Raw genomic sequence first — 24,779 nt, 5'->3', positions numbered from 1 at the left:
ATGTACAGGGGACTGTACTACATACCATTTATAATGCTGAAAATAATGCTATATGAACCATTTAAGTTAAATATGGTCTGATAAGATAAGTTTGGAAATTTGAGTCTGGAAAAGTATGGAATTTTAAAATAAAAAGGACTGTTGTACATTTTACATGTACTGTGATAGCAAACTTGTTTACATTTTTTATAATATTATGAATATATATAAATGTATATAAATATATACATTTAATTAATGTTTTTACTGTATTTTGATCAAATAAATGCAACCTTAGAGCAGCATTGGAGAACATTATAAAAACATTTAAAAAAAATAACCGACCCCAAAGTTTTGAACGAAATAATTTCGTTTTATTTGGGCAAATTTGTTTTTTAACAATATGTTTCAGTTTGTTTTTGTTTTGTTTTTTCATTCTTTCTGAATTTGTGTCTCAGGAGCAGTCCAATCAGATGCATGGCTGCAGTGTCTCCGCCCCCACCCTGTGTGTGATGCAACAGAGGCCTAAGAGCTCCGCCCCTCGTCCGCTCTCCTACTGCCATGGTCAGTGTGTTTGGGATTTCCAGCTTATTCATACGAATTCAATTTTAAATGAAATGATGAATTCCTTTTGCTATGTGTTTCTTTTTCTGACATTTTTGTGTACATATTTTATAAAGTTTTATTACTACTGTTCAAAAGTTTGGGGTCAGAAAATGGACAAGGTTTTTTTTAAAGAAATGAATACTGTTTTACTGTATTTTTGATCAAATAAATGCAGCCTTGGTTGAGCATAAGAGACTTCTTTCAAAAACATTACAATTCTTACCAACTCCAAACATTTGAGTGGTAGTGTAGTTTTCCCTGTTTAATTAAAATAAAAAAGTGTTCAAATATTTTTGTTATATTTACTGTTTTGGGCTCTTTATTTCTGCTTTGCTCTGAATCGGAAACTAAGATTAATAAGATGTCATATACTGGTTTGAATTCAAGTTTCATTTCAATGAGAAAAAAAATTCTTATCTTGTTCGGCAATCTAGAGAGTGTTTCGCACCACCAGATTGGAGATTCATCTTACAGGTGTGTGTTTTAATCAGGCGTGGCCTTACGTACTTATTTTAAATATCCATACTTTTAATGCAAATATCCATACTTTAAATGCAACCATTTCACTTTTTTTTTCTGGTACAGTATAGATAGTGCTGCTCTGGGCTGGGATATAGGACAAACAAAGGCTGAGGGGGTCGAAAACAAAGAGCATCACGGATCAGGAAATCGGCTGGAACGAACGCTGAGCTTCTTACGCAAGATGACCGCTACCCACAAGGTAGGAGCCTTTCTTTCCCAGTGTGTTAGAAGGCAAAACAATGTTGGTGATGATTATCAGTCACATGCAGCATCTGCCTCCTTCTTCACTAAAACTTGCGATTTCAGTGTAGTGGAACCTGATGATATATTATTTCAGTCCAACAGAGGGCAGAGTGAGACAGTCCTGCTTGACAGAGAGCTTGATAATTGACATCAAACCCTCTGTGCCCCTCCTCCACTTGTTTTTTCTAAAATGTCAGTTTCTGCCTTTATTATTAGTTCTTGATCTGATTATATACGGTTTAAAGTTTTATTGAGCTTCCAGCTCAAATTCCACAGATATGTTTATACTTAGAATCAGACTCCGGCTTTCCATGAATCATAAGAACCTGGCAAATGCTGACTCACTGTTGCAAACTTAGCACTCAGCCCCAAAATTTATCAGAAACCGCCACGGATTTTGCAGGTTTGATGTCTTATCGAAGCCATAATAACTTCGGTAACACTTTAGCTTAGGGTCCAATTCTCTCTATTAACCAGTTGCTTATTAGCATGCATATTACAAGGATATTGGCTGTTTATTAGTACATATAAATCACATATTAATGCTTTATTTTGCATGACCATATTCTACAGGTACATCCCTTAGTCCTACCCAATACCTAAACTTAACAACTACCTTACTATTAATAAGCAGATATTAGGAGTTTATTGAGGTAAAAGTTGAAGATAATAATTAGTTAATAGTGAGAAATGGACTCTAAACTAAACTGTGACCATAATTTATTTTAATTTTCAATTTTCTTGCTTTTTTGCGTTAGAGAGACCGCCTTTCTTCCGTGGAACACAAAAGATATTTTGAAGAATTTTGGTGAAAGTTTTGGTTACCACTGACTTTGTTTTTGTATGGACGAAAGCACAAATGTTACTCAAAATATCTTCTTTTATGTTCTACAGAAGAAAGAACGTCAGGTTTTGAATGACATGAGGGTGAGTAAATTATGACTTTTTTTCATTTTGGATGAATTATCCTTTTAAGTTTCAGTTAATTCAAGCTATCTATGGCCTGGTTAAGGAAACATTGGGAAACCCATAAGACTGAATGAAAAGGCAGTTTTTGTAGTTTTAAGGATGGACAGCGGTCAACATATTATCTTTGACCCAATTTTCTACTATGACACATGATAAAGCAGGATTTTATGGTCGAGTGATGACAGGTCTGAAGATGACATTGTTTTGACTTTGCTTGTGAAACCTAGTCCTCGTTTGCTCACATTAGTGTTAGTCATGTTCTTGGACTGTCAAATCTATATAGAATTCTGTTTCAGAGTAAAAAATAAAGGTAATTAGGAGAATTTCTACAGTAAGACAAAGTTTACAATGAGATATGATTTTTTTTAACTACACTACCTTTCAAAAGCAAGCATGAGAGACTTCTTTCAAAAACATTAAGTTTGCATTTATTTGATCAAAAATACTGTAAAAACTAATGTTGTGAAATATTATTGGAATTTATAAATATATATATATATATATATATATATATATATATATATATGTTACTTGAGCACCAAATCAGCATATTAGTCTGATTCAACAGAAAAGTGTTGGGAAATATTCCCTCCGGTCTCAAAATTGTTATACTCTTTCTGTTCCATTTGTCAGAATGTAACTGGGAAAAAGGGCTTTTATATATGCAGCTCCGTTTGACTGGAATCTACTCCAAATGAAATTGAAATTGAAATTGAAATTGAAATTACAAACTCTGGTGTCTATGGAACATTTTAAATCTATTATTCGGTCACTTGAAGAAGACTCAATGATGTGCAGTTGTTTTTAAGTAATTTTGTATTTGTTATTTTGATCTGTAAGTTTGTGATTGTAACTGCTGCCCATTCTTGGCCAGGACACTCCTTTGAAAGAGATTTTTTATCTCATAGAGATTATCCTGGTTAAATAAAGGTAAAAACAAACAAACAAAAAACATTCTGAAGGATCTTGTGACACTGAAGACTAAAGTAAAGATGCTGAATATTTTTTTTATCATTTTGTTCAACATCTTTACTTTAGTCTTCAGTGTCACATGATCCTTCAGAAATCATTCTAATATGCTGATTTGGTGCTTAAGTAACTTTAATTTAATTTATTATTATCATTATTGAGAACCATTGTGCTTAATATTTTTTTTGTGCAAACTGTGATTCTTTGAAATTAAGTTCAAAAGAACATAATTTATTTGAAGCAGTGGAAAAGTCTTCACTGTCACTTTTGATCATTAATGTGTTCTTGCTGAAAAAAGCTTTCATTTCTTTAAAACAAAACAATCTTGAATGGTTGTGTATATATTAATTAATTTATATAAAGATTTTGTATTACATTTTAAACTATATCCCATTGTAAACCTAAATTATTATTATTATCGGTAATTACAAGAAGGGGAAGAGGATTGCAGTGCCCTTTTTATGTATTTAATATTTATTTATTTTAACTCTGAAGCAGAAACCGGCTTTAATAAATCTTCCCATACTCTAAACACATACTCTTATCATTACATATAAAGGTCTGTTTGATTTGTAGGTCTTTCCATGACATCATGCCACTAAAAATCACACACACGCTTTCTGTGTAGATCTTGAGGGAGCGTCGGCAGAGAATCGGCAATCATGATTACTCGTCTACTTTAGGGAATATGATTTTCGTGCCAGGCCCACAGGCTCCAACACAAACAGTCCAGCAAAAGAAGGGAGGATTTTTATGAGGCAGGCACTTTCTTTATTTGCAAGCTAGACTCTTAACTTAAATAGTCTCGTCTTGTTTTTAAATAGTTTTCCTCGACTTTTTAAACCCTATTGCCAGATTTATAGTACTGTACAGTTTTCTGTAAATGGGTTTTATTAGAGCGTCAGTGAACATATTTCTGTCTGAGGATTTGTTAAATGTTCTTCTGCATTATGGTTATGCATTTTTCACCATTTGTTTATAACGCAACCATATGATCAGCCGGGAAGCACAGACTGATGTTCATGTGACTAAACTTCCTTGAAAGCACTTTCTGCTTCTCTCTCTAAGTTCCAGACTCTTACATACACTTACTCACACACAAACAATTACACACGGGTCCAGTCAGCTGTTTGGAGCCTGATCTGACCCCATACACACACAAGGAAGGAGCTTGTGAGAGGACAGACCACAGGCACAATCTTAAAGCAGCATGACTGTTCATTCTTTACCAATGAGTGGGAACAATTTAGACATAGGCTTCTAAGACCATTTAATTACATCAAGTGGATTGCGTGGGAAGAAAAAGGAACCCTTGCAAAAAGTACCAAGGTGTTACTATGGTTTTGTGAGCATAGTTTTACATGTAAAAATTTGTCAAGCCATCAAGTTATGATTTGTAGTGAAACCTGTGCAGCGATTATAAATGCTTATAAATGGTTTATAGTAAAGTTTAGTGGTACCATTAGATAGTACCACCACTGTACAGGGGTTTGTGTGTGTGCGTGTGCACGGCGTGTGTGTACAATGATTATTATCTGCAAAGTAAACAGTCTGACAGAGTCATCTCATGGTCTGGCCTGTTTCCTCCTGCCATTATCTTTAACTCTCAGACTCTGTTTTCTTTGTATCTTTTAGTTGCTCTTTCTTTCCCACCACTTGGTTTATAAGCTAGTACGCTTTTTCTTTTCTACGCTACTTTACATTTAAGTCTTAGAAGATAAACATTCCTCACAAAAGTGACATAAAAATATGTTTCGTCAAGTGGGAAATACTCAGAGAGTGCAGACGGACACGTGTGCTTGAAGTATTACTGTCAGGATTTTTGACATTTTTCAGCAACTGTGTCTCCACTCACTATCGACCATTTGCTGCGCTGTTTACTCCTAGTTTTTGGGAGGCTCGTAAAGTCATGGAGGGGCCCACAGGGTGGAGCACAGAGCCTTTTTTTAAAAAGCCTTTGCACTGATTTGGCAATCCCACCACAAGAGAAAAAACATCTGTGAGACATGTGTCAGCGAGAGCTCCTCCCACACCTCCACTGACAGACTGGGATCTGGGTTATTTTGAAATGGAAAAATTAATGAGATATTAAAATAAGGGAGTGCAATATTTGTTAAAGTTATCTAAAGTTATAATTTATATATATATATAGTTATATACACACACACAGAAGTCAACATTTGAAGTGGATTGAAAAGTTCATCAAAATTGGGTAGACAAGAACGGGTATTGTTCAAAATTCATGTATAACTTTGATGAAAGGTTTTGATCCTTGATCCTAAATGTTGACTACTGTATATATATATATATATATATATATATATATATATATATATATATACCGTATTTTCCGGACTATAAGTCGCTCCGGAGTATAAGTCGCATCAGTCAAAAAATGCGTCATGAAGAGGAAAAAAACATATATAAGTCGCACTGGAGTATAAGTCGCATTTATTTAGAAATTTATTTCACAAAATCCAAGACCAAGAACATACATTTAATCTGGAAAGGCAAGTTATTTAACTACACAGTAGCACACAGAACAACAGGCTGAGTAGGTGTCCGGTGTGTTAACGCAACACATTAACAGTTATTCAGCTACACAAAAGCATAAAGAACATATACCTGGGAGGCTGAATAGGCTAAATTAACATAAGCCAGGGAGTCCAACAAGCAAGTTACCAGTAAACAAGTTCAACAAGCTCCCGCGATCTCATTCCACATCACTGAATCCATTAAATTTTCTTCATATGGTGTCGCTTCTGAATAACTCCGCCAACTAGAGCGCCCTCTCGCGGCTGTAGACGGTAATGTTTTATCTTGGTTCATCTCAGTCTGAATTAATTTTGATATATAAGTCCCTGAATATAAGTCGCAGGGCCAGCCAAACTATGAAAAAAAGTGCGACTTATAGTCCGGAAAATACGGTATATATATATATATATATATATATATATATATATATATATATATTAGGGTCACACACTTTAGATTAGGGTCAGATTCTCACTATTAACTAACTATTAGCTTCAACTTTTGCCTCAATAAACTCCTATTTACTGCTTATTAATAGTTAGTAAGGTAATTGTTAAGTTTAGGTATTGGGCAGGATCAAGGGATGTAGAATATGGTCATGCAGAATAAAGCATTAAAATGTGCTTTATAAGTACTAATAAACAGCCACTGTTCTAGTAATATGCATGCTAATAAGCAACTAGTTAATAGTCAGAATTGCACTCTAAACTATATATATATATATATATATATATATATATATATATATATATATATATACACTAACATTCAGAAGTTTTGGCTTTGGGGTCAGTGTTCTTTTTTCTTGTCACTTTTCTTTCAAAAAAGTGACAGTAAAGACATTTATAATGCATGAAATACATAATATTTACACAATTATTAGTGAAATGCAAGATTTGTATTTCAAATGAATGCTGTTTTTTAAACTTTCTATTCAGCAAAGAATCTTGAAAAACAATTATCAGTTTCCTGCAAAAAATGAATTAGCACAACTGTTTCAACATAACAAGAAATGTTTCTTGAGCAGTCAAGCATATTAGATTGATTTCTGAAGGATCATGTGAAACTTAAGACTCAAGCAATGACTGCTGAAAATTTCCTTTTTACCATCACAGGAATAAGTTACATTTCAAAATATGTTCAAGTATAAAGCAGTTATTTTAGTAATATTTATAACTGTAACATTTTTGCTGTTTTTACAGTATTTTTGATAAAATGACTTCTAACCTCTATGATTGATGCTGCATCTCACTTAGCCAAAATTAGAAATACACTCATGAATACAAATGTGCACACACACATTCACCTTAAGGCATCACGTTGTGTTGTGACACAGTCTGTGCTGAATGACAGGCCTCGTGGGCTTCAGCCTCCAGAACCTGGTCATTATCTCTGCAGAAACACACACACACACACACACTGTCCTCACTATAACTCCTACTGTCAAATACACACTCACACAGAAAAATACATTTTCTCATCTGCCGCAGAAAGCAGCTCTGAAGAGTGCCTCCTCTATAGAGTGGTAACCCACAGCAACGCTCCCTCTCTCTGTCTTTCATTCTCTCTCTTTCTATCCATCTATTTCAGTGTAGAGTCAGGGCCACAGCTAACACCCACTATCATTGTAACTACTAGCTTCAGTGTAATGCAAATTGTTATACAAAATGCGCATAACTTAATGAGCTATATTTCTTAGACGCCATAAAAGGTTATATCAATCTATTATCAATCTAAGATCAGGAAACTATTTAATTATCAACTTTGTCTTGGATGTTTCTCCCAAAGTAGTGTCAAATGAGTTATTTCTTGACATACACTATAAAATTAATGTCTATTGCATAGCTGACATAATTTGGCTTTGGAAGAATTTGATTAAAAATATTTGTTCATATTGAAATTTCTGACTTTTCAAAAAAATCGATGCTGTGTGTACGGAACCGAACTGGGGTGCGTTTCCCGAACAACGACGTAACTCGCTGCTTAACTACCATAGTACGATGCAGCGTTGAAGAAATCAACTAGCTAGTCACAACTGTTTCCCGAAACCGTATTGTCGCAAAGTGGTCATTCAACCACGTTGGTTTATGGCATCTGAGGACTATTTCTCATTCTTCTCAGTTATTTTGCTTTATTTCCAGATTCAATCATAGGCTCGTTCTTAGTAGAGCACGTTCGCACATGCGCACTCTTCAAAAACGGTGCTTTAAATCTCTTGACAAACTAAAAGACGTAAATTACATTTGTATGTATTCTAAATAAAAGACAAAGGTTGTACTGAATGTCAGCTTGCTTATTTTGCTCAAGATAAGGATTTATTAAGTCCACATGTCATGCAAACTAGAAACTATATGCTTCTAACCACAGGTGGAGAGCTGTCGTTCCAACTACACAACTTTGCGATGCTGTTTGCGAATGTTCATGAGAACGATGGTTTCGGGAAACACTGACTCGTTGAACTATGCTGATAACGAAGGAACTTGCGAACATAGTTGGCTAACGATGCTTTTGGGAAACGCAGCCCTGGTGGTTTAGTTTAAATTGCAGAACAAATCTTTGGTCTCTATAATATTATTTGGGTCAAAAACAGCAGATACCAAACATTCAAGATTTCAGAACATTGATATGGTTACCATGATGTCAATTGTTGGAATGATTCATGTCCGTACACATATGGAACGGTAATTTAGGGGATTCACTCTTGTATTTAATTTCGGTTTTCATTTCTGAAACTTTAGAGTGTGTCCGTGGCCTTCTAGAGCTCTGAAGAAAACAAATTACCTTTTACTCAGGTCTTAATTTGTTCTTTTTTTTTTTTTTTTTTTTTTTTTTTTTGATTAAAAGATAATCCCTTTTTCTTTTTTATTGGATAAATAGTTTAACCCTTATCTTTGTTTTAAGTTTAAATAATTTTTTATGTTTTTGAGATTTTTTTTATTATTTTTTTTATTTTATTTTTCAAATATGTTTGAAAATAAGTTTTAATCTAAAAAAGTGAAATAGCAAAAAAGGCTAGATATTTACATAATAATAATTAGTATTATTTTGTTCTTATATTTATTTTTAAGTCTGAGAATGATGAATAACAAGATCAGCCTATAGATAGCCTTAGATTTGCAGTCAACTGTACTTGTTGAACTGGCACTGATTATGAAGTGGCAACTCGCTTAGTAGCATTTGTTAGCATAGCTTGCAGCAGATCGCTCCAGAAACATCAGCAGTATCCAAGTACAGAAGCAGCCCTTTAATACTCTGCGAAGACAGAGTATTCATCATTATTGATTCGCTCAGGAGTGCTGCAGGGGCTGAAATCTGACTGCTAATAAACAATGTGGCTGGTCCCATGCCACGGATTTGTTATTACCAACACAAGGAAGAAAGATAGGGTGCATAAAATTCAAGATATCGTGAGTAAGAAGGAGAACAAGTGTTGAAACACTTGTGTGGAAGTCCGCCCACAGTGCAATCTGTCCTTCCTTAGAGAGAGAGAGAGAGAGAGAGAGAGAGAGAGAGATGAGAGAGAGAGAGGAGAGAGAGAGAGAGAGAGAGAGAGAGAGAGAGAGAGAGAGAGAGAGAGAGAGAGAGAGAGAGAGAGAGAGGAGAGAGAGAGAGAGAGAGGAGAGAGAGAGGAAGAGAGAGAGAGAGAGAGAGAGAGAGAGAGAGAGAGAGAGAGAGAGAGAGAGAGAGAGAGAATTGTGCTTCACTATTTAAAGTTGAAGAGCTGGCAGATTTCACAGAAAGAGCCACCATATACTCATTTTCTCCCAATCTCTGCTCATATAACTCTGTTCTCTTCTGTTCCACAACCAGATTATGTAGACTATTATGTAAGTCTGAGCCCCAGTCAGTATTGTTTGGCGAATCCAAAATGTCTAGATGGGACGTTACATCTGTTGAAAGATGTGACCTGCTTTAATCTTGCTTTAATCTGCTGAGAGATTTGACTAGCTTTAAACCATGTAGCATATTTAAAAAAAGAAAAAAGAAAACACCAGAGCAACCAGTCTTTTGCACGCCTGTACTGTATGAATGTGCCCATATAAACCCAAAACCTTGCCGCCCACTGTAAACTTTCCAGACTCCCCTCATAACCCAGCCAAAGTACACTGTTGGCATGGCGACAGATGTGGCCAAGGCGGGAAAAGAATCTCCCCTCCTCTCCCCTCGGCTCTGTTCTCAAAAGAAAATGTCCACCATTTACCTTATTTCCCGGTACACTGAGGTGCATGCAGAGCCACTAAAATACTGCAGCATTTACAAATGGATACATGGTTTCCAATCTAAGATTAAGTTATAGGTTGTAACTAAATGTCTTCATTATTAAATACCAATTTGCATAATAATTAACTCTAATTCTGACTATCTATTGTTTCATTTTCATTTGAAGAATAACTGGTCTGATTTTACTCATGGGTGCTTTTTGCCTGCAGACCACAAGCTTTCCGAGCATAGTCTTAGTTCCTTTTAGATCTCTGAGAAATTCTCTGAGAAATGTGTTGGTGCTAAAGTTGACGTCATTGTTTGAAAGTTCAGCCACAGAGTCTTCATTGCTGTTGTTTCACTAGTGACATCATGACAGATGGTGGCATCTATTGTATTTAAACGACAATAGTCAATCGTTTTTTATTATTATTATTATTATACATAAATGTTTAAGCATTAATAAATTGCATTCTCAAGCTAAATTAATACATTTTATAATATGTAGGGATATGACTTCAGAAAGGTAAGTTTGCCATTTAATTTGACATTTGGACTTGTGCTCAAGGGGGTTGACTTTAGTGTCTTTTTCTTGATGAATGGAACAAAACAGATTTAAAGAGAGAGATATGGACGTTCACTTCTTGAATAAAATAAAAAGGAATATTTCTTTCTTGATTAGTATAAATATTTAAAATATGGCATCATTTTTCTTTTTTTACACATACATGACTCAAATGCCCGTTTATTAACCATATATTATTATATATGTTATGTTCATCTAAGCGGTCTAGAATTACAGTGAGAGTTTTAATAAGAATAGAGGGGGTCTGGGATAGTCATATTGCGCTTCCTGAAAGAGGCAACACCGTTTCACTGAAGAGGAGGGGAGGAGAGAGAGAGAGAGAGAGAGCGAGAGGAAAAGCGTATTTCTCTCAAAGTTATTGCACTGCGCTTCTCTGTGAATGTATCGTGCCTGTTAAAACGCTGCTATTACACATACTCGGGACCAAAAGGAACTTTTATCTTAATTAATGGGATATACATGTGATTTTGCCGTACGAGGATTCGTTTTTCGTTGAACTAAAGACGTTTAAAATATCGCAATGTCTCGAGTGGCGGATCTGTCGAAACTTCGCCAGGAAAGGATGAGAGAGATCAGTCAACGGGTAAGTGCAATGACGCGTGTTTTAACCAGCTTATCGGAAGAGTTAAACACATTAGACGCTATGTTTGAATTGTGCACTTTAATATTTGTTCGTCATCATGGTTTATAAGGGATTTTAGCGCGTACACGGACTATAACATTGACCAGAAATAGGCTAATCGGTTTTGAAAAGTATGCTGTAAGTCATTTCAGTTCGTTCAATCGAAATTGTTTTTGTATTTTCATAATACATTGTGTTCCAAAGCAAATAAACACTTCTTCAGAAAAGCTCTGAGTGTGTTTTGGGATAATAAAAATGCATTACCTATTAACCTAGAGGTTGTAAACGTGCACCTATCCTCTTCCTCGTCATTATAGAATGAGGTTTAAAGGGCCAGACTAAAATGTTAACGTTGCTGTTGTTTGACAATGAATAATTTTTTCCAGGACTGTAAGTTTATGGCTTTTATTCAGTGTGATGTCATTGGTATGATGCAAAGGCAGCACAAGCTGTATCTGAATCTGCATATGCAGGCACATTTAAGTGTTGAAATTAATGTCTTCATTATGAGATTATGGATATAGAAACATGTATATGAATTATAAACTTTAAGGCTGTTCTGATGCTGAATGTCATTTACACCGGAGCAAAGCAGTGTCACCTTTGATACTATGGGTTAAGGTGGATACTTTACTACAGCTTTAATGTGGAATTTCATATGTACACAGAATTTGGAGCAACACAGAGCCTGCTCAGAGCAGTTTTAATTCTGATTTGTAGAGACATCTCGAGTAAAAGGTTTTATGTTGGTTTTTGGCATTGGATATGCACCTTTTTGTCCAGTTATTAGCTTCAGCATGAGTTTGAGTTGTGTAGGTGTTACTGAGTGGGAATGTTGAACAACAGACTGTGTGTGTGCGCGCACAGAGAAACGTTCAAGAGAAAGAGAGCCAAAAGAGAGGTTGCCATAGAAATAGCACTCAGTTAAAGCATCAATTCCAGGTTCAGGTCCGAAGGCAAGAATTTTTTTAATAGTGAGATGTGTTTTTGCTCACACATAAGCACACAACCTCTCACCACCTCTTCTTCTAAGGTCAAAGGTTAGACTTAGTCTGAGAAATTGAAATGTAACCGAGAGCAGCTTCCAAGTCAAGGTCTAGTTTGATTGGCCTTGTGTTTACCTTGTTCTGCAGAGATATATTGATATAATCGTCCGATCTTGGTTAGTTTTTAGCCATTAAAGGCACACTGTGTAAGAATTTTGGATCAAAATATCCAAAAACCACTAAAACAATGTTATGTATTTTGTTGATTTGTGTACTTGCATTATCCCAAATGTTTCTAAGAATGCTTAAACCCAGAGAAATAAGCAGATCGTTGCCTATCAATGACATCATACCCGCATTACACTTGATTTTATTTTGTAAAAACCCTGGAAACACCAAAGACGCTTTAATATATTATGCGTTTTATTAGACAGGTGAGCATCTGTTTGGATACATTCATCGACAGAAAACTAATCATTGTTATACAGCTCAACACAGTTAGTCTTTTTGTTAAAATCACGTTTTCTTGATTTACCGCGAATACCATATTTACTATGCCTAATATCGATCTAGCTCATTGCAGTGTGCAACATGTGTCTCATAGAGTAGCCGCCGAACGAACGCACAGAGTAGCATTATAAAAACTTTCATCACACTCAAATGTATCTAATATGATAAAACAGCGCTGCGTTACCCCACATATGCATGACCGGAAGAAGCGGAAGCGTTCTGCGGCATAATAAAAGCTCCACTGCTCATCAAGCTATGCCTTTGTTTTACATAAACAACCTCTAGTGGCAAAAAATTACATAGTGTGCCTTTAACAACTACTTGGCCCATAAACAGGAGTTATATCGACATTGGATATGGAAAGAATCCATATCCGTCGACTGCTACTTTCCTGTGCACTGTAGTGGAAATTGCTTTCTTATGAAAATGTTTGCAAAGAATGTCAATGTCAACTAATCCAGTCATGGTTCCCCATAGGCCAGCTATATCCAGGCCATCAGGCCACAGCAGACGGAACTAAATCTGGAGCTGGGACTATTAGAACTGGAGCACCAACATTAAGTACTGTCAATCTCAGCCCATTTCCTTGATAGGAGATGACTCCAAACTTTAGACAAGCTCCCTGAACCTAGAAAACAAAGTGCTTGGGGCACATACCGCTCATGCTTTTGTACAGAAAGCTTGATTCAATGTCAACTTTCAAGTGAACTATAACCACAGAGGTTGTTTTCATTTTGCAGGCACAGTTACATTTCATTAGCCTGACATTATTTTTATAAACACAGACTTGGAAATGTTGGCTGCTCCTCTGTATTTTTCTGATATATAGAGTCATATTCAAGTTTATTTAAAAAAAGTAAGTATCACTATCTTCATAAACCCCACCCTGGCTACATGCTTTGTTCTCCGATTTAGCATGAACTATCGCAACTTCCCAAATCTGCAGAGATGATTGCACATACACATAACAAACAATGCAGACGCATCCTGGAAATTCTGGTTATGGACAAACTAGGTCAATTTAGATTTGCTAATTTGATAGCAACGTCCTGCAGGTTTTTGGACTGCGACACACTAACACACTAAGCATTTTTTATAATACATTTTCTATTGCTTGCTTCCAACACATGTCCGTGTTCCTATGGCAACCTTTACTCATGCCTCCTGCTGATTAGAAAGAGGAAGTGCTCTCTCATTATTTCCTGCTTTGCATGTCAACAGAGAGGCCGATTTTTAGAATAAGCGAACCCAAAACAGGACCTTAGCATCTCTATTTTCATACATTTTTAAAATGGTTTGCCTGGACATTTATCTTTCTCTTTCCTTAATTTTCCAATTAACTCATCAAAAATATATATAAAAGAGGAAGGTGAACAGCCAGGGTCAAGTAGAGCTTCTAGTAAAATGCTGACTAGCATATTAACCAACCACAGCTGCTGGTCAAAGCTTTTATAATCAAGAACAATGACTCTACAAGCACAGATCAAAACCTTTTTTTGTTTGGTAAAACTGAGTTTACAGAGTTGCACTGTTAATTGTGCAAAATGGATGCCTGGACTTATTCAATTTACCTAATTTAAAGCTGCAGTGTGTTTTTTGAGCTGTAAATGCCATATAATTACTCTGGAGCCAATGTAAAATGATTTCATGTCAATGCTGATTGGCCGATGGCACCTCAAGAACAAACACAGTCCTAAACTCTAGCAAATATCCTGTCAGTGTAGGAGCTGACGTCAAAGCCAGCAGACAGGAACATATAATTCGTAAATAGTTCATTATATTATGGAGGATGTTTTGCTAGTGACTGGTCAGAGTGTAAAATGCTCTGCTGGTTTGCTGTTCAGTCAGCAGACTGAGGAAAAAATGGCAGCTTGCAGGTCATATAGCTTTCTCCAGGTATAGCTTCTTGGTTCGTGCTCGTCATATTATTATTGTTAATTAAAACTGAAACTAAAATAAGTATTTGTGTACTTGAAACAAAGCTGAAATAAAATATAAATATTAGAACTTGAAATTAAAAATCTTAAATACAAATTAGAAATGTTGCATTGGCAGCTAACGGAATGCCATAATGTTACAATAAGGTTACAAAAACTGAAATAAAAATAAATGAAAGACTATGTGGCAGATAAATGAAAAATATATTTAAAAAATCAACAACTAATAAACACACGACAAAGGCACATAACAAAATTACTCAAATTTAAATGAAAATGAAAAATATAAAAATAAATGCTAACATAAAACATAAATAAATACTATAATAGTATATAACACTGGTACAAGCCTGTGGACTGAACACGTAATTCACGTGCGCATGATGTCACGGTTTTACACAAATTCACGCTATCGTTTTCAAAAACGTGCACTTTGAAACTCGTTTTCAAGAGTTTGCGATTTCAGGGCCCCAAAACGCCATTGTCGTGTAAATGAATGGCCAAAACACAAAAAAAGTTCCCAGTTTTTGGTTGAAAACGGTGTCGTGTAAACAGTCCCTGAGGGTTTTTAAAGACTTCCCACTAACACATGCAACACTTGCCTCCACTAATTAGTAGGGGTGTGACGAGACACGGGATTGGGTTTACGAGAACGAGACGAGACAAGATTTTTCCACAGTATTTTTAAGAAATCCTCATGACAAAATTTGTGAGTGGAAAAATAGTCTGCAGGTGCATTTTGAAATGTTTTAACTAATCATCTTGTAATGAATGTCATTTCAGTTCTGCTTTCTGAGTACGAATTATCATATAAATTGAAAGGTAACAATATACAAGCACTGTAAAAGTTGTTTCAACAAACTCAGCTGACTGGCTTCTCTCCTATATGATTTCACATGAGTCTCTTCAGACCTTCAGTCCTCTTCAGTGTCTTCCGACCTTACTGTACATGAATTATGAGCTTCCAGAACTTCTGATTGAGGCTGTGTGTGACCTCCTAATTGAACTCCATTCTACAAATTGAAAATAGAAATAAAAACAGTATAAATAACAAAAATAAATAACAGTTTTTTTCTTAGTCTTATTAAGTGCAAACAATAAGTGCAACCATAATCAAAGTACTTTCTCAATATTCCAAGTGCAAACGGAGACCAAAACAGAGACCAGAGCTAAGAAGTGGTTACAACTACATTGCCCCCTGCCAGGGAGCTCGAGTTTTACTTCCGCTTTTGAATTCACAATCTCACGTGCTCTTTATATAGGGAGTGGCAGTGCTGAGCGCTCATTCTACAAGATAAGACATTTATCAGATGCTTATTTTAGGCTCTGTTGCGCAACGAATCCTCTACCATGGTCTTGTCAGTCATCTCGCTTTACTCTCATCACATGATCAGTGAACTGTGATTCCTGCACTGTGTTTGACTCTGCAGCCCGTGCTGGATGAGCAGAGCAGAGCAGATGTTTACAATAGTTTACAATTAAAGCGATCATTTTCCAACTGGATTAAATGTTTTTTATTTCTTTAAAAAAAAGCAAACCGACAGTGGAGATAATGTAATGTAAACGTAGCGGTGGCATATTCTATGCTAATTTCACCCTCATGCTCCGTCATGGCGATATCGCAAAACAGCTTTTCACCTCGACAAGAAATCTCGTCAAATTTTAATATCGTCACACCCCTACTAATTAACTCAACCCTCATCAGTTAACCTATTAGCAGATTGTATGTCAAAAAAGACCCTCAGAGGGCCAAAGAGAGGACAAAATAATGGCCAAAATCTGGAAAACTTATCAAACTAGGTATGACTTACCTAACAAAGACAAATAAATAGATGAAGTTACTGTATCAGAAAGAGAGTTTAAGCATTGTTTGCTTAAACCAAATGAGTGACTTTTTATAGTGGAGAGTTGATTGGATTCATTTGTCTTTCCCCTAAAGGCTGATAAACAAAGATTAGCTTTTTCAATGAAAACCAGTTCACAGGCATGAATGTGCTGTGTGTGTTTTCATGATAAAATCTTTTACCAAGGAATACAGACCTTCTAGACATTCAATATGGCTATTGTTCGGCTTATGCTTCTTCCGAAATGGTGTTGCAAGTTCTCTTTTGAGTTGGTTGTTTCCCTGTTCGTGAACTCGGTCTGTACCAGTTCGGCAGATGAATTGGTTACACAATAGAAACTGAGCTGCAATAGTGTCATCATTGTCCTTTTTTTGTGAGTGTTGATTGTTCTTTGACCAGCTCAAAGTTTTTTTTTTTTTTTTTTTTTGTACCATGATACTAGGCAAATTTTACTGGTGGAGATGATTTACATGTATATTTATATATATTATGACAGCATGCATGATTAATTTATTTTGAGTTTTTGTGTTCTGATTAGAACAAGGAGAAGGAACGCATGAGGGAGCGGGAGAAAGAAGCCAGAGAGCGAGAGGCGCGCTACAGTAATGGCCACCTCTTCAACTCTCTCACCGTGTCTGGAACCACACTCTGCTCGGCCTGCAACAAGAGCATCACCGCTAAGGAGGCCCTCAGTTGCCCTAGTGAGTCACACAGACACTCATGTATACATCACACTCAAAGCCCACAGACTTCACCAGTATGATCAAAATAAGTTGAATACTACATTTTGCAAATTGTAGATATTTTGTGAACTTGATTTTTGCAGTTTCTGTGGAAAATTTTAGTGGTGTTTGTTCATCAACTCGGTGATAGAATCATTGGCAATGTGAGTTTATTTAACATGGGTGTTCTGGGTGGTATTAGCATGTTTCTATGCTGTTGCTAGGGTGTTGATAGGACTGACACAAGTCTAAAGGCCCCGATATACTCACGGCAAGGTTGTTTTTCGTTCTTCGTTTAGGGGTAAAAAGAAGTTTGACCAGCAGTATACTGTTAGCCAACATCCTGAAGTCACCCACACTGATGAGAGCGGCGTTTAGATTAATATGTAAATATGTGCTGCATGCTTTCCTCGATGTGGATGTTTGCCCCAGCTCTGCAATTTAGCACTCCAGTCAAGTTGCGTCACGTTTATTTATATAGCAAGTTATACAATAGATTGCTTTAAAGCAAGCAGCTTTACAGTATTAAACCTAAAATACAGTGATAGTTTTGCGTTAGATTTGAATTAAAACTCTGCTAAATGAATAAATGTAAATGTAAAACTTCATTTTCTACTATAAAGCAGATCTTCAGGGTGTTCATGTTTTTACTCGTGTCTGACCTCGACGGACTGAACTGAAGAAATGAACTGGAGAAGATTTCCACATCAAAGAAGGCAGATCCTCAGAGCACACATTTTACGTACAACTATTACGTAGTTGACACGGACCAATGGTAGTATGAAGGTGTTTATCAGCCGGAGCGAACTTTTCCAGCGAACTTTTTATCGTTCATCAGCTGGATAAAATCTTTCTGAAAGTGATTCCAACGTTATCGTTTCTCTGTGCCGTTATCGTTATAGCTGTGGTGTGAGCTTTGCTATTCCTTAATAGTGAGAACGATTTTAGAACTAGATTTTAGATTTTATATCTTTATCGTTATCTTTATAGTTATCGCCATTGGTGTGAATGGACCTTAAGAAGCCAATCCTCAAGTATTTATGATTAAGGTTTCTGTTCTTCCTTCAACGCAAATCTATTGTATATTTTTATTTATTTTTAGCATGTTTATATGCGGTTACTGAAGACCCCGATACAATTCAAAGAAAATCAGGCCAAAACTGAAGTTAATTTTGGGAGTTCGAAGAAAATGGGAGTTTGTGGAAGTGTTAGCTATGGCAGGTAAACACTTTCAAACTACCATTAGTCCATGGCAATTATGTAATAGGTAGGTGTGCTCTGAGGCCTTCTTTAACTTGGAAATCTTCCCTCGGTTAATTTCTTCTGTTCAGTTCCTTTGAAGTCGGACATCCGTGAGTAAAAACATGAGCACACTGGAGAGCCACTTTAACCCTTTAACCCCTAACCCTAACCCTAACTCACCCTAACCTCTAACCCTAACCCTAACCCTGTAACTGTATAGATTACTTTTATGATGGATGGATGCATCCTCTTTTGGGCTTCAAAATCTAGAGTACCATTCACTCTCATTATAAAGCTTGGAAGAGCCAGTTTATTTTTTAATATAACTCTGTGTTCGGCTGAAAGAAGAAAGTCATATACACCTAGGATGGCTTGAGGGTGAGTGAATTATGAAATAATTTTCATTTTTGGGTGAACTAACCCTTTAAGGTGTACTTTAGCATGTTGCTATGTGATTGCTTGGATGTTGATAGGCCTAGTACAAATCTAAAGAGCCTATTCACTAGAGCTTAGTCTCTACGATAATCTAGTTTCTTTTTTTCCAACACAAATATATCTGATTATTTTTCACTACTTTCATCAACCACCTGATGAAATTCATGTCAAAACAAGTCAAAACGCCAAACTAGCTAATTTATAGAATGTATCTTCCATGCAGGACAAACTCATGAATGATAAGTAATTAACCTGGTACTTATCGTCAGGGATCTGAACAAACCCTTAATGACCCTTAAGTATTAAAAATAAGTATGATCAGTTGTAATTGTGATTAGACAGACACTAATGATTATGAGTACAGTATAAAAGCAGTACCATTCTTAATTAATGTTTGCTTACGTCCTCTGTGGAAAAAAAACCCAAGAATAAATGTTTCTGATGAAATCCTAGGAGGAGCTTGTTTGTGATCCCGCCAATCACAACGCTAACCTCAGTCAGCCGCTTACCTCAGTCCTTCCAATGATTTTTCCTGCTTTCTTCCCCCATCTCAACTTCCCCACTTTCTTTCCATGATTGTTTCCAGATTCAGAACTTTGAGCTCAAGATGAACATCATGTATAAGCCTTTTCATTACTTACAAGCCACACCTGTCTACCCATTCCCACATCCCTCTTTCATATTACATCTGTGCTGTAGCCCTGAGCTGCTGTTTTGAGACCTATTATGTGGTGAAGTGGAGAGTATGTGGAATATTTTTAGTGGCTGGTCTATCGCTGTATGCCAAGATAACGCACACACACACATCTTAAAGTTGGAGGTCTAGATAGTTTCTTTCTGCAAAAACAGCCCTGCGATGGAAAGCATTTTCACACATTACACCACATCCATATTATGTATATATATATATACATGTATTTGAAAATAAATGATGAAATACACACAAATGGCATTTCACCACATCCATTCTCTCTCTCACTCTCACACACACACACACACACACACACACACACTTGAACAATTCCTTTAAGTACATTTACATATGAATGCTGGCATACTCTCACACCCTTTCCTGTTTTGTTGTGCTCATCTTTCAATTCTTGTTCTCTGTTTTGCTATTGTTTTCAACTTCTTCCTTATATTGTCATCAAGATCAGATTTAAAGACCAGACAGTACGAGCCTCTCATCGATGAGCAGCTTTGTGGTACTGTTTGCTCTCTCTCTTGCTGTGTATTGAGGCTGGAACTACATGTTCAACACCCACACAGGCTCTTAGTGCAAAGGCCTTACGAACTGAACACCTTTGAGTGGGAGATTAGATTTAAACTAGATCCTACAGTGGATTAGATAAAAAATGTATATGCATAAAGATGCTGTTTTATTTTATGTTTCGCATATGAATAAGATGCATTGAATGTGATGTGGATGTGCAAATTTATTTTTTAAAGTGAACTTAATGAGTTGCCCAAATGAGTTGCAGATTAGTCAGTCATATGGAAGCATTGGATAAAAGCTGGTATCAGATGCACGTGTCAGCATGGCATGTACAGTATAGAGGTGTGTATCTTCACTTGCCTCACGATTTTATTCGATTACGATTCAGAGGTAATGATTCGATTATGAAACGATTCTCAATGCAACACAATGCATCTTTTCCTCCAATTATTTTACTAGTAATAATTACTATATTATTAATCACAATATTACTCTTATCATTGTTGTTAAAAAATAAGAACAAAGATGCAAATATAATATAAGAAAGAAACAAATTAAATAAACAGTGCTTTACTTTTTAATTTTACATCTAAACAGAAGCATGCAAGTAAGCAAAACAAATAATCAAATGCAAAAATAATCACAGCATGGTATTCATTACAAATTAATTGTTTATTATTAAACGCTACAAAAGTAGGTTTATTATATTAAGAGCTAATGCACGGTTATATAATGTTAGATGTTTTTCCCCAACTGTTAACCAAATGTTCACTTAATACATAACAAATTATGTTTGTGTGAATACTTGCCAAGACTTACTGTAATCGTGTGTATATCTGACCGATTATATTCCACAGCTCTAGTACAATACATAAGATATTACATTCAAAAACAGCTGGAAAGAGCGCACAAGAATGGAACAGAATGCAGATTTCTCGATGTGTTTCATGAAATATTTTTATTCTGATACGGCTTTTTAAAAACAAAACACTGTTAATGTGAGACACATGCATGACACATACATATGTATGAAATGAAATTTATTCCTGTAATGACAAAGTTGAATTTTCATCAACCATTACTCCAGTCTTCAGTGTCATTCTAATAAGCCAATTTGGTGCTCAAGAAACATATTTTATTATTATCAATATTGAAAATAGTTGTGCTGCTTTTTGTGTGTGTGTGTGTGTGTGTGTGTGTGTGTGTGTGTGTAAAAACCATGAGACATTTTTTTTTTTTAATTGTGACCTTTGGTGAAGTCTCCTTCTTAGATTTGTCAGAGTGATCTTAACACTGTCTGTGTTCAGATTTGCCAAGATACCACATTTGCATTCAGTCATTTATCAAAATGGACTCAAACATTACTGTACAATTTGTCTCATTTTTGTCATGTCTATTTTTAAATAAAATGTTCCTCTACAGTTACATTTCTGAGATGCACTTTTACTTACAAAAAGCCTGTGCTGCTCAGTGGGTGATTATTTAGACTCGTGTAGGTGTGTGTTGTGGGTAATCGGGCCAGGGAAACCCCACCGGAGCCCCCGTCCCTCTTCCTTCCCAGCCACCCTCAAAACAGGAAGCAAAGCCGTTCTAAAACAATAGGGGTTCAGAGACAAAAGCAATGTGGTGTAACCAGAGAAAATGTTCAGCGACTAGTAGCTTGCTGTAAAGGAGATCTAGAACAAGCATTTTACCACAGACATGGACAGAGGTCAAGAGGGAGATAAAGACAGGCGAAAAATGGGTATGGTACTGAGATTTACTTAATTATTTGCTGTAATATGGTACAGAGGAAAAAGGAAAAGAGGTTAGAGTACAGGTATAAAAGGGAATATGGGGTATCATCGTACGCTGGTTGCTATTTTTGAGAACTAAGTGGTTGGTTTCTAGCTGGTTTAAGCTAAAGAATCATATTAGACCAACAACAAACCAGCTACTAGTAACTTGATCATACCAGTCTTAACGTAGTCAAGAATGTTTCTGGAACATAGTGGTAGGTCAAGCAGCTAATGATAAGTGTTATTGCAAACCCATAACAGAAAAATTGAATACAATTCTATTACTTTATAAATGTGACCATGAGAAGATCACATTCATCACATTTAAATGTGATTGTATGAAGATTATAGTATGTGAGATAAAAGGGTTTTCCTATCTGTTCTTTTTTTTTTCAGCTTGTAATGTCACCATCCACAACCGCTGCAGGGACACGCTACCAAACTGTGTCAAAATGAAACAAAAGGTGGGATATTAGTGCACACATGTGTCACATGGTGTCACATGGACCACTGACATTCAGACACTGGCTTTGATTCATGGTAGGATGCAGAAGAAATGTATCGAAATTGGGTCTGTTTTCTTGATGTGGTTTATGCAAAAGTCTAAAAATGTCATCTATGTGTCACAATAGCAACAGAAAATGGCGCTGATGAGGAACAATTCGGCCTATCAGAATGTGACTCTGAGGAATAAAGGTGAGGATGTGATGGAAACAAGTGTGTTTTTACATCTGGTATTAACATCTGATCCAATTACAAGTGGCATACGTCTCCTGTGACCAGTTGTGAATGGACATCATTGAGGGGATCATGTGATAATGATTGCCCAAAATAGATTAAGACCCAGCTAACAGGGACATTCTTCCACGGTTCTTTCAAAGTTAACAAACATTCTTCCAGTAATTTTAATAGAATGTTTGTTCAAAGGGATCTGGACTGTAGTAATGTTCTCAAACTGTTAGCTCAAAAACGTTATTTATACATCGTTCATGGAACGCTTGTTGGATGTTCGCCTAACGTTTTTTTTAAAACGTTAGTGCTTGTTTCAGAACATTCAAAAGTAACATTCTCATAATATTTGCAAAATTATAAAAATGGAATGTTCCCTTAATATTCACATAACCAAGAAAAAACATTTTTAAACTGGATGTTTTGAACGTTCAGGGAACCTTCAGAAATAATGTTTCTAATATCTTAATGGGAACATTAGCAAAATGTTCTTAGAAGATATTTTTGTTAGCTGGTTACCAGGAGTAAATATGACATTGTTCTCTCTTTTTCTGCCCCTCTGAAGCCCATTTAAAGGAAAGGCCCAGCTCTGCCATTTACCCCTCAGACAGTCTTCGTCAGTCACTACTCGGATCACGTCGCGGCCGGTCTTCTCTCTTACTTTCCAAGAGCGTCTCCACCAATAACATTGCAGGGTGAGTGACAGAAATGACAGAGATGCATAAAATGGGCTCTTGCCTGTACAATTTACCAACACATAACCAAATAAGTGAGTCCCTAGTTTATAAATACTGTAAAACATGCTATAACATCAATCTTTTGTCCTGAAATATCTATATAGAGACAGACACACTGTTCTCATCACTGTGTAATTTTGTCTTTTTGTGTTTTTTTTGTGTGTATGTGTGTGTTTGTGGACATTTTAGTTTAATGTAAGCAGTTTTGTTTGAATGTTATTTTTTAGTCATTATATTCACTTTATTTTTATATTTTATTTATTTCTATGTCATTTAATATCTTTTAAATTTGTTATTTGTATTTTCTGTTTCTGTGGTGATTATGATGCCTGCCTCTCATTTTGTTTTGTTTTTTGTTTCTTTTTTTTTCTTTCGCATGTGATTGCATGCATATGTGTACATCTGTTTGTATGCATGCATTTGGCCCACCTGTGCATGTGCGTGTAGGACTCTGAATGATGACTATCCTCTGGGGCTGCGCAGGATCTTGTCTCAATCCACAGACTCACTCAACTTCAGGAGCAGAACCATGTCCATGGAGTCCCTCAATGATGAGGGTGAGACACACACACCTACAAACACTTAAACAAAGTAGACATACATTAAATTAGGCCGCATTTACATTACACATTCAGATTGTTTTCCTCCAATGTGGCACAGATCGGATATGACCCACGAACATGTAAGCGTGAAAAGAACACACGGATTCCAATATTCTCCGATTGGTTTTAGGCCTCATTCATATGTGGAAATAAATCTCATATGAATCGGATACGTGCATTTGCATCTGCCATGTATGCAGACAGATCGGATATTCCCATCAATGCGAGTCGTACGTCATTGAAAAAGTGACGATGGCGAATGGCGTTAACTCAGGCGAACACAACCACGATCACATGACTCCTTAATGGCGCAATGAAGGACGAAGGCTCAACCAAATGTTGTGCTGACCTTTAAAGATGGTGCGGAAAGCAAAAGCTTCTATTATTTAGTCTGCGTCCATTGTAAATTGCTCTGTTTCTTCCTTTTCGGCCTAAGCTTTTCTGGGTCAGTACGCATTGGGTTGTTCCGCCAAGTGTATAATAGTGTAAATGCAGATATCGAATATGGGTCACTTTTAAAAGAAGATGCAAGTAATCATCAAAATTGGATATAGTCAACAAATCGTAATTGGACATCAAAACCTGCAGTGTAAATGCGGTCATATACATATATTTTTCCAGTTAGTAATTTGTTTTTGAAAGAAGAGATTAAATTGACTGTAAAGACATTTACAATGTTACAAAAGATTTCTATATCAAATAAATGCTGTTCTTTTTAACTATATATTCATCAAAGAATTCTGAATTACAGTTACCACAAATATATTAACCAGCACAATCATCTGACAGTGAAGACTGGAGTAATGATGT

General features: G+C 36.1%; 1 protein-coding gene across 3 annotated transcripts in view; it reads left to right on the top strand.

The window, feature by feature from the left end:
* arhgef2a (Rho guanine nucleotide exchange factor (GEF) 2a) overlaps positions 1-24,779 on the top strand; it is a 56,548-nt gene that overhangs the window by 14,094 nt on the left and 17,675 nt on the right. The window contains exons 5-13 of one of the 3 annotated variants that reach the window (XM_084130265.1): positions 438-543; positions 1,020-1,059; positions 1,171-1,306; positions 2,245-2,277; positions 17,047-17,209; positions 22,298-22,365; positions 22,534-22,597; positions 23,196-23,325; positions 23,815-23,924. In XM_084130265.1, coding sequence (XP_083986391.1) covers positions 438-543; positions 1,020-1,059; positions 1,171-1,306; positions 2,245-2,277; positions 17,047-17,209; positions 22,298-22,365; positions 22,534-22,597; positions 23,196-23,325; positions 23,815-23,924 — 850 coding nt within the window. Of the gene's footprint in view, positions 1-437; positions 544-1,019; positions 1,060-1,170; positions 1,307-2,244; positions 2,278-10,907; positions 11,193-11,347; positions 11,370-17,046; positions 17,210-22,297; positions 22,366-22,533; positions 22,598-23,195; positions 23,326-23,814; positions 23,925-24,779 lie in introns of those variants that run through there. The other 2 variants (XM_084130266.1, XM_084130267.1) reach the window with 2 other exon arrangements.

This window comes from Abramis brama (genome assembly GCF_963993115.1).
Source record: "Abramis brama genome assembly, chromosome: 12".
NCBI lineage: Eukaryota > Metazoa > Chordata > Actinopteri > Cypriniformes > Leuciscidae > Abramis > Abramis brama.
Note: the sequence above shows the minus strand (reverse complement) of the source record. Positions and strands in the feature narration are given on the sequence as shown.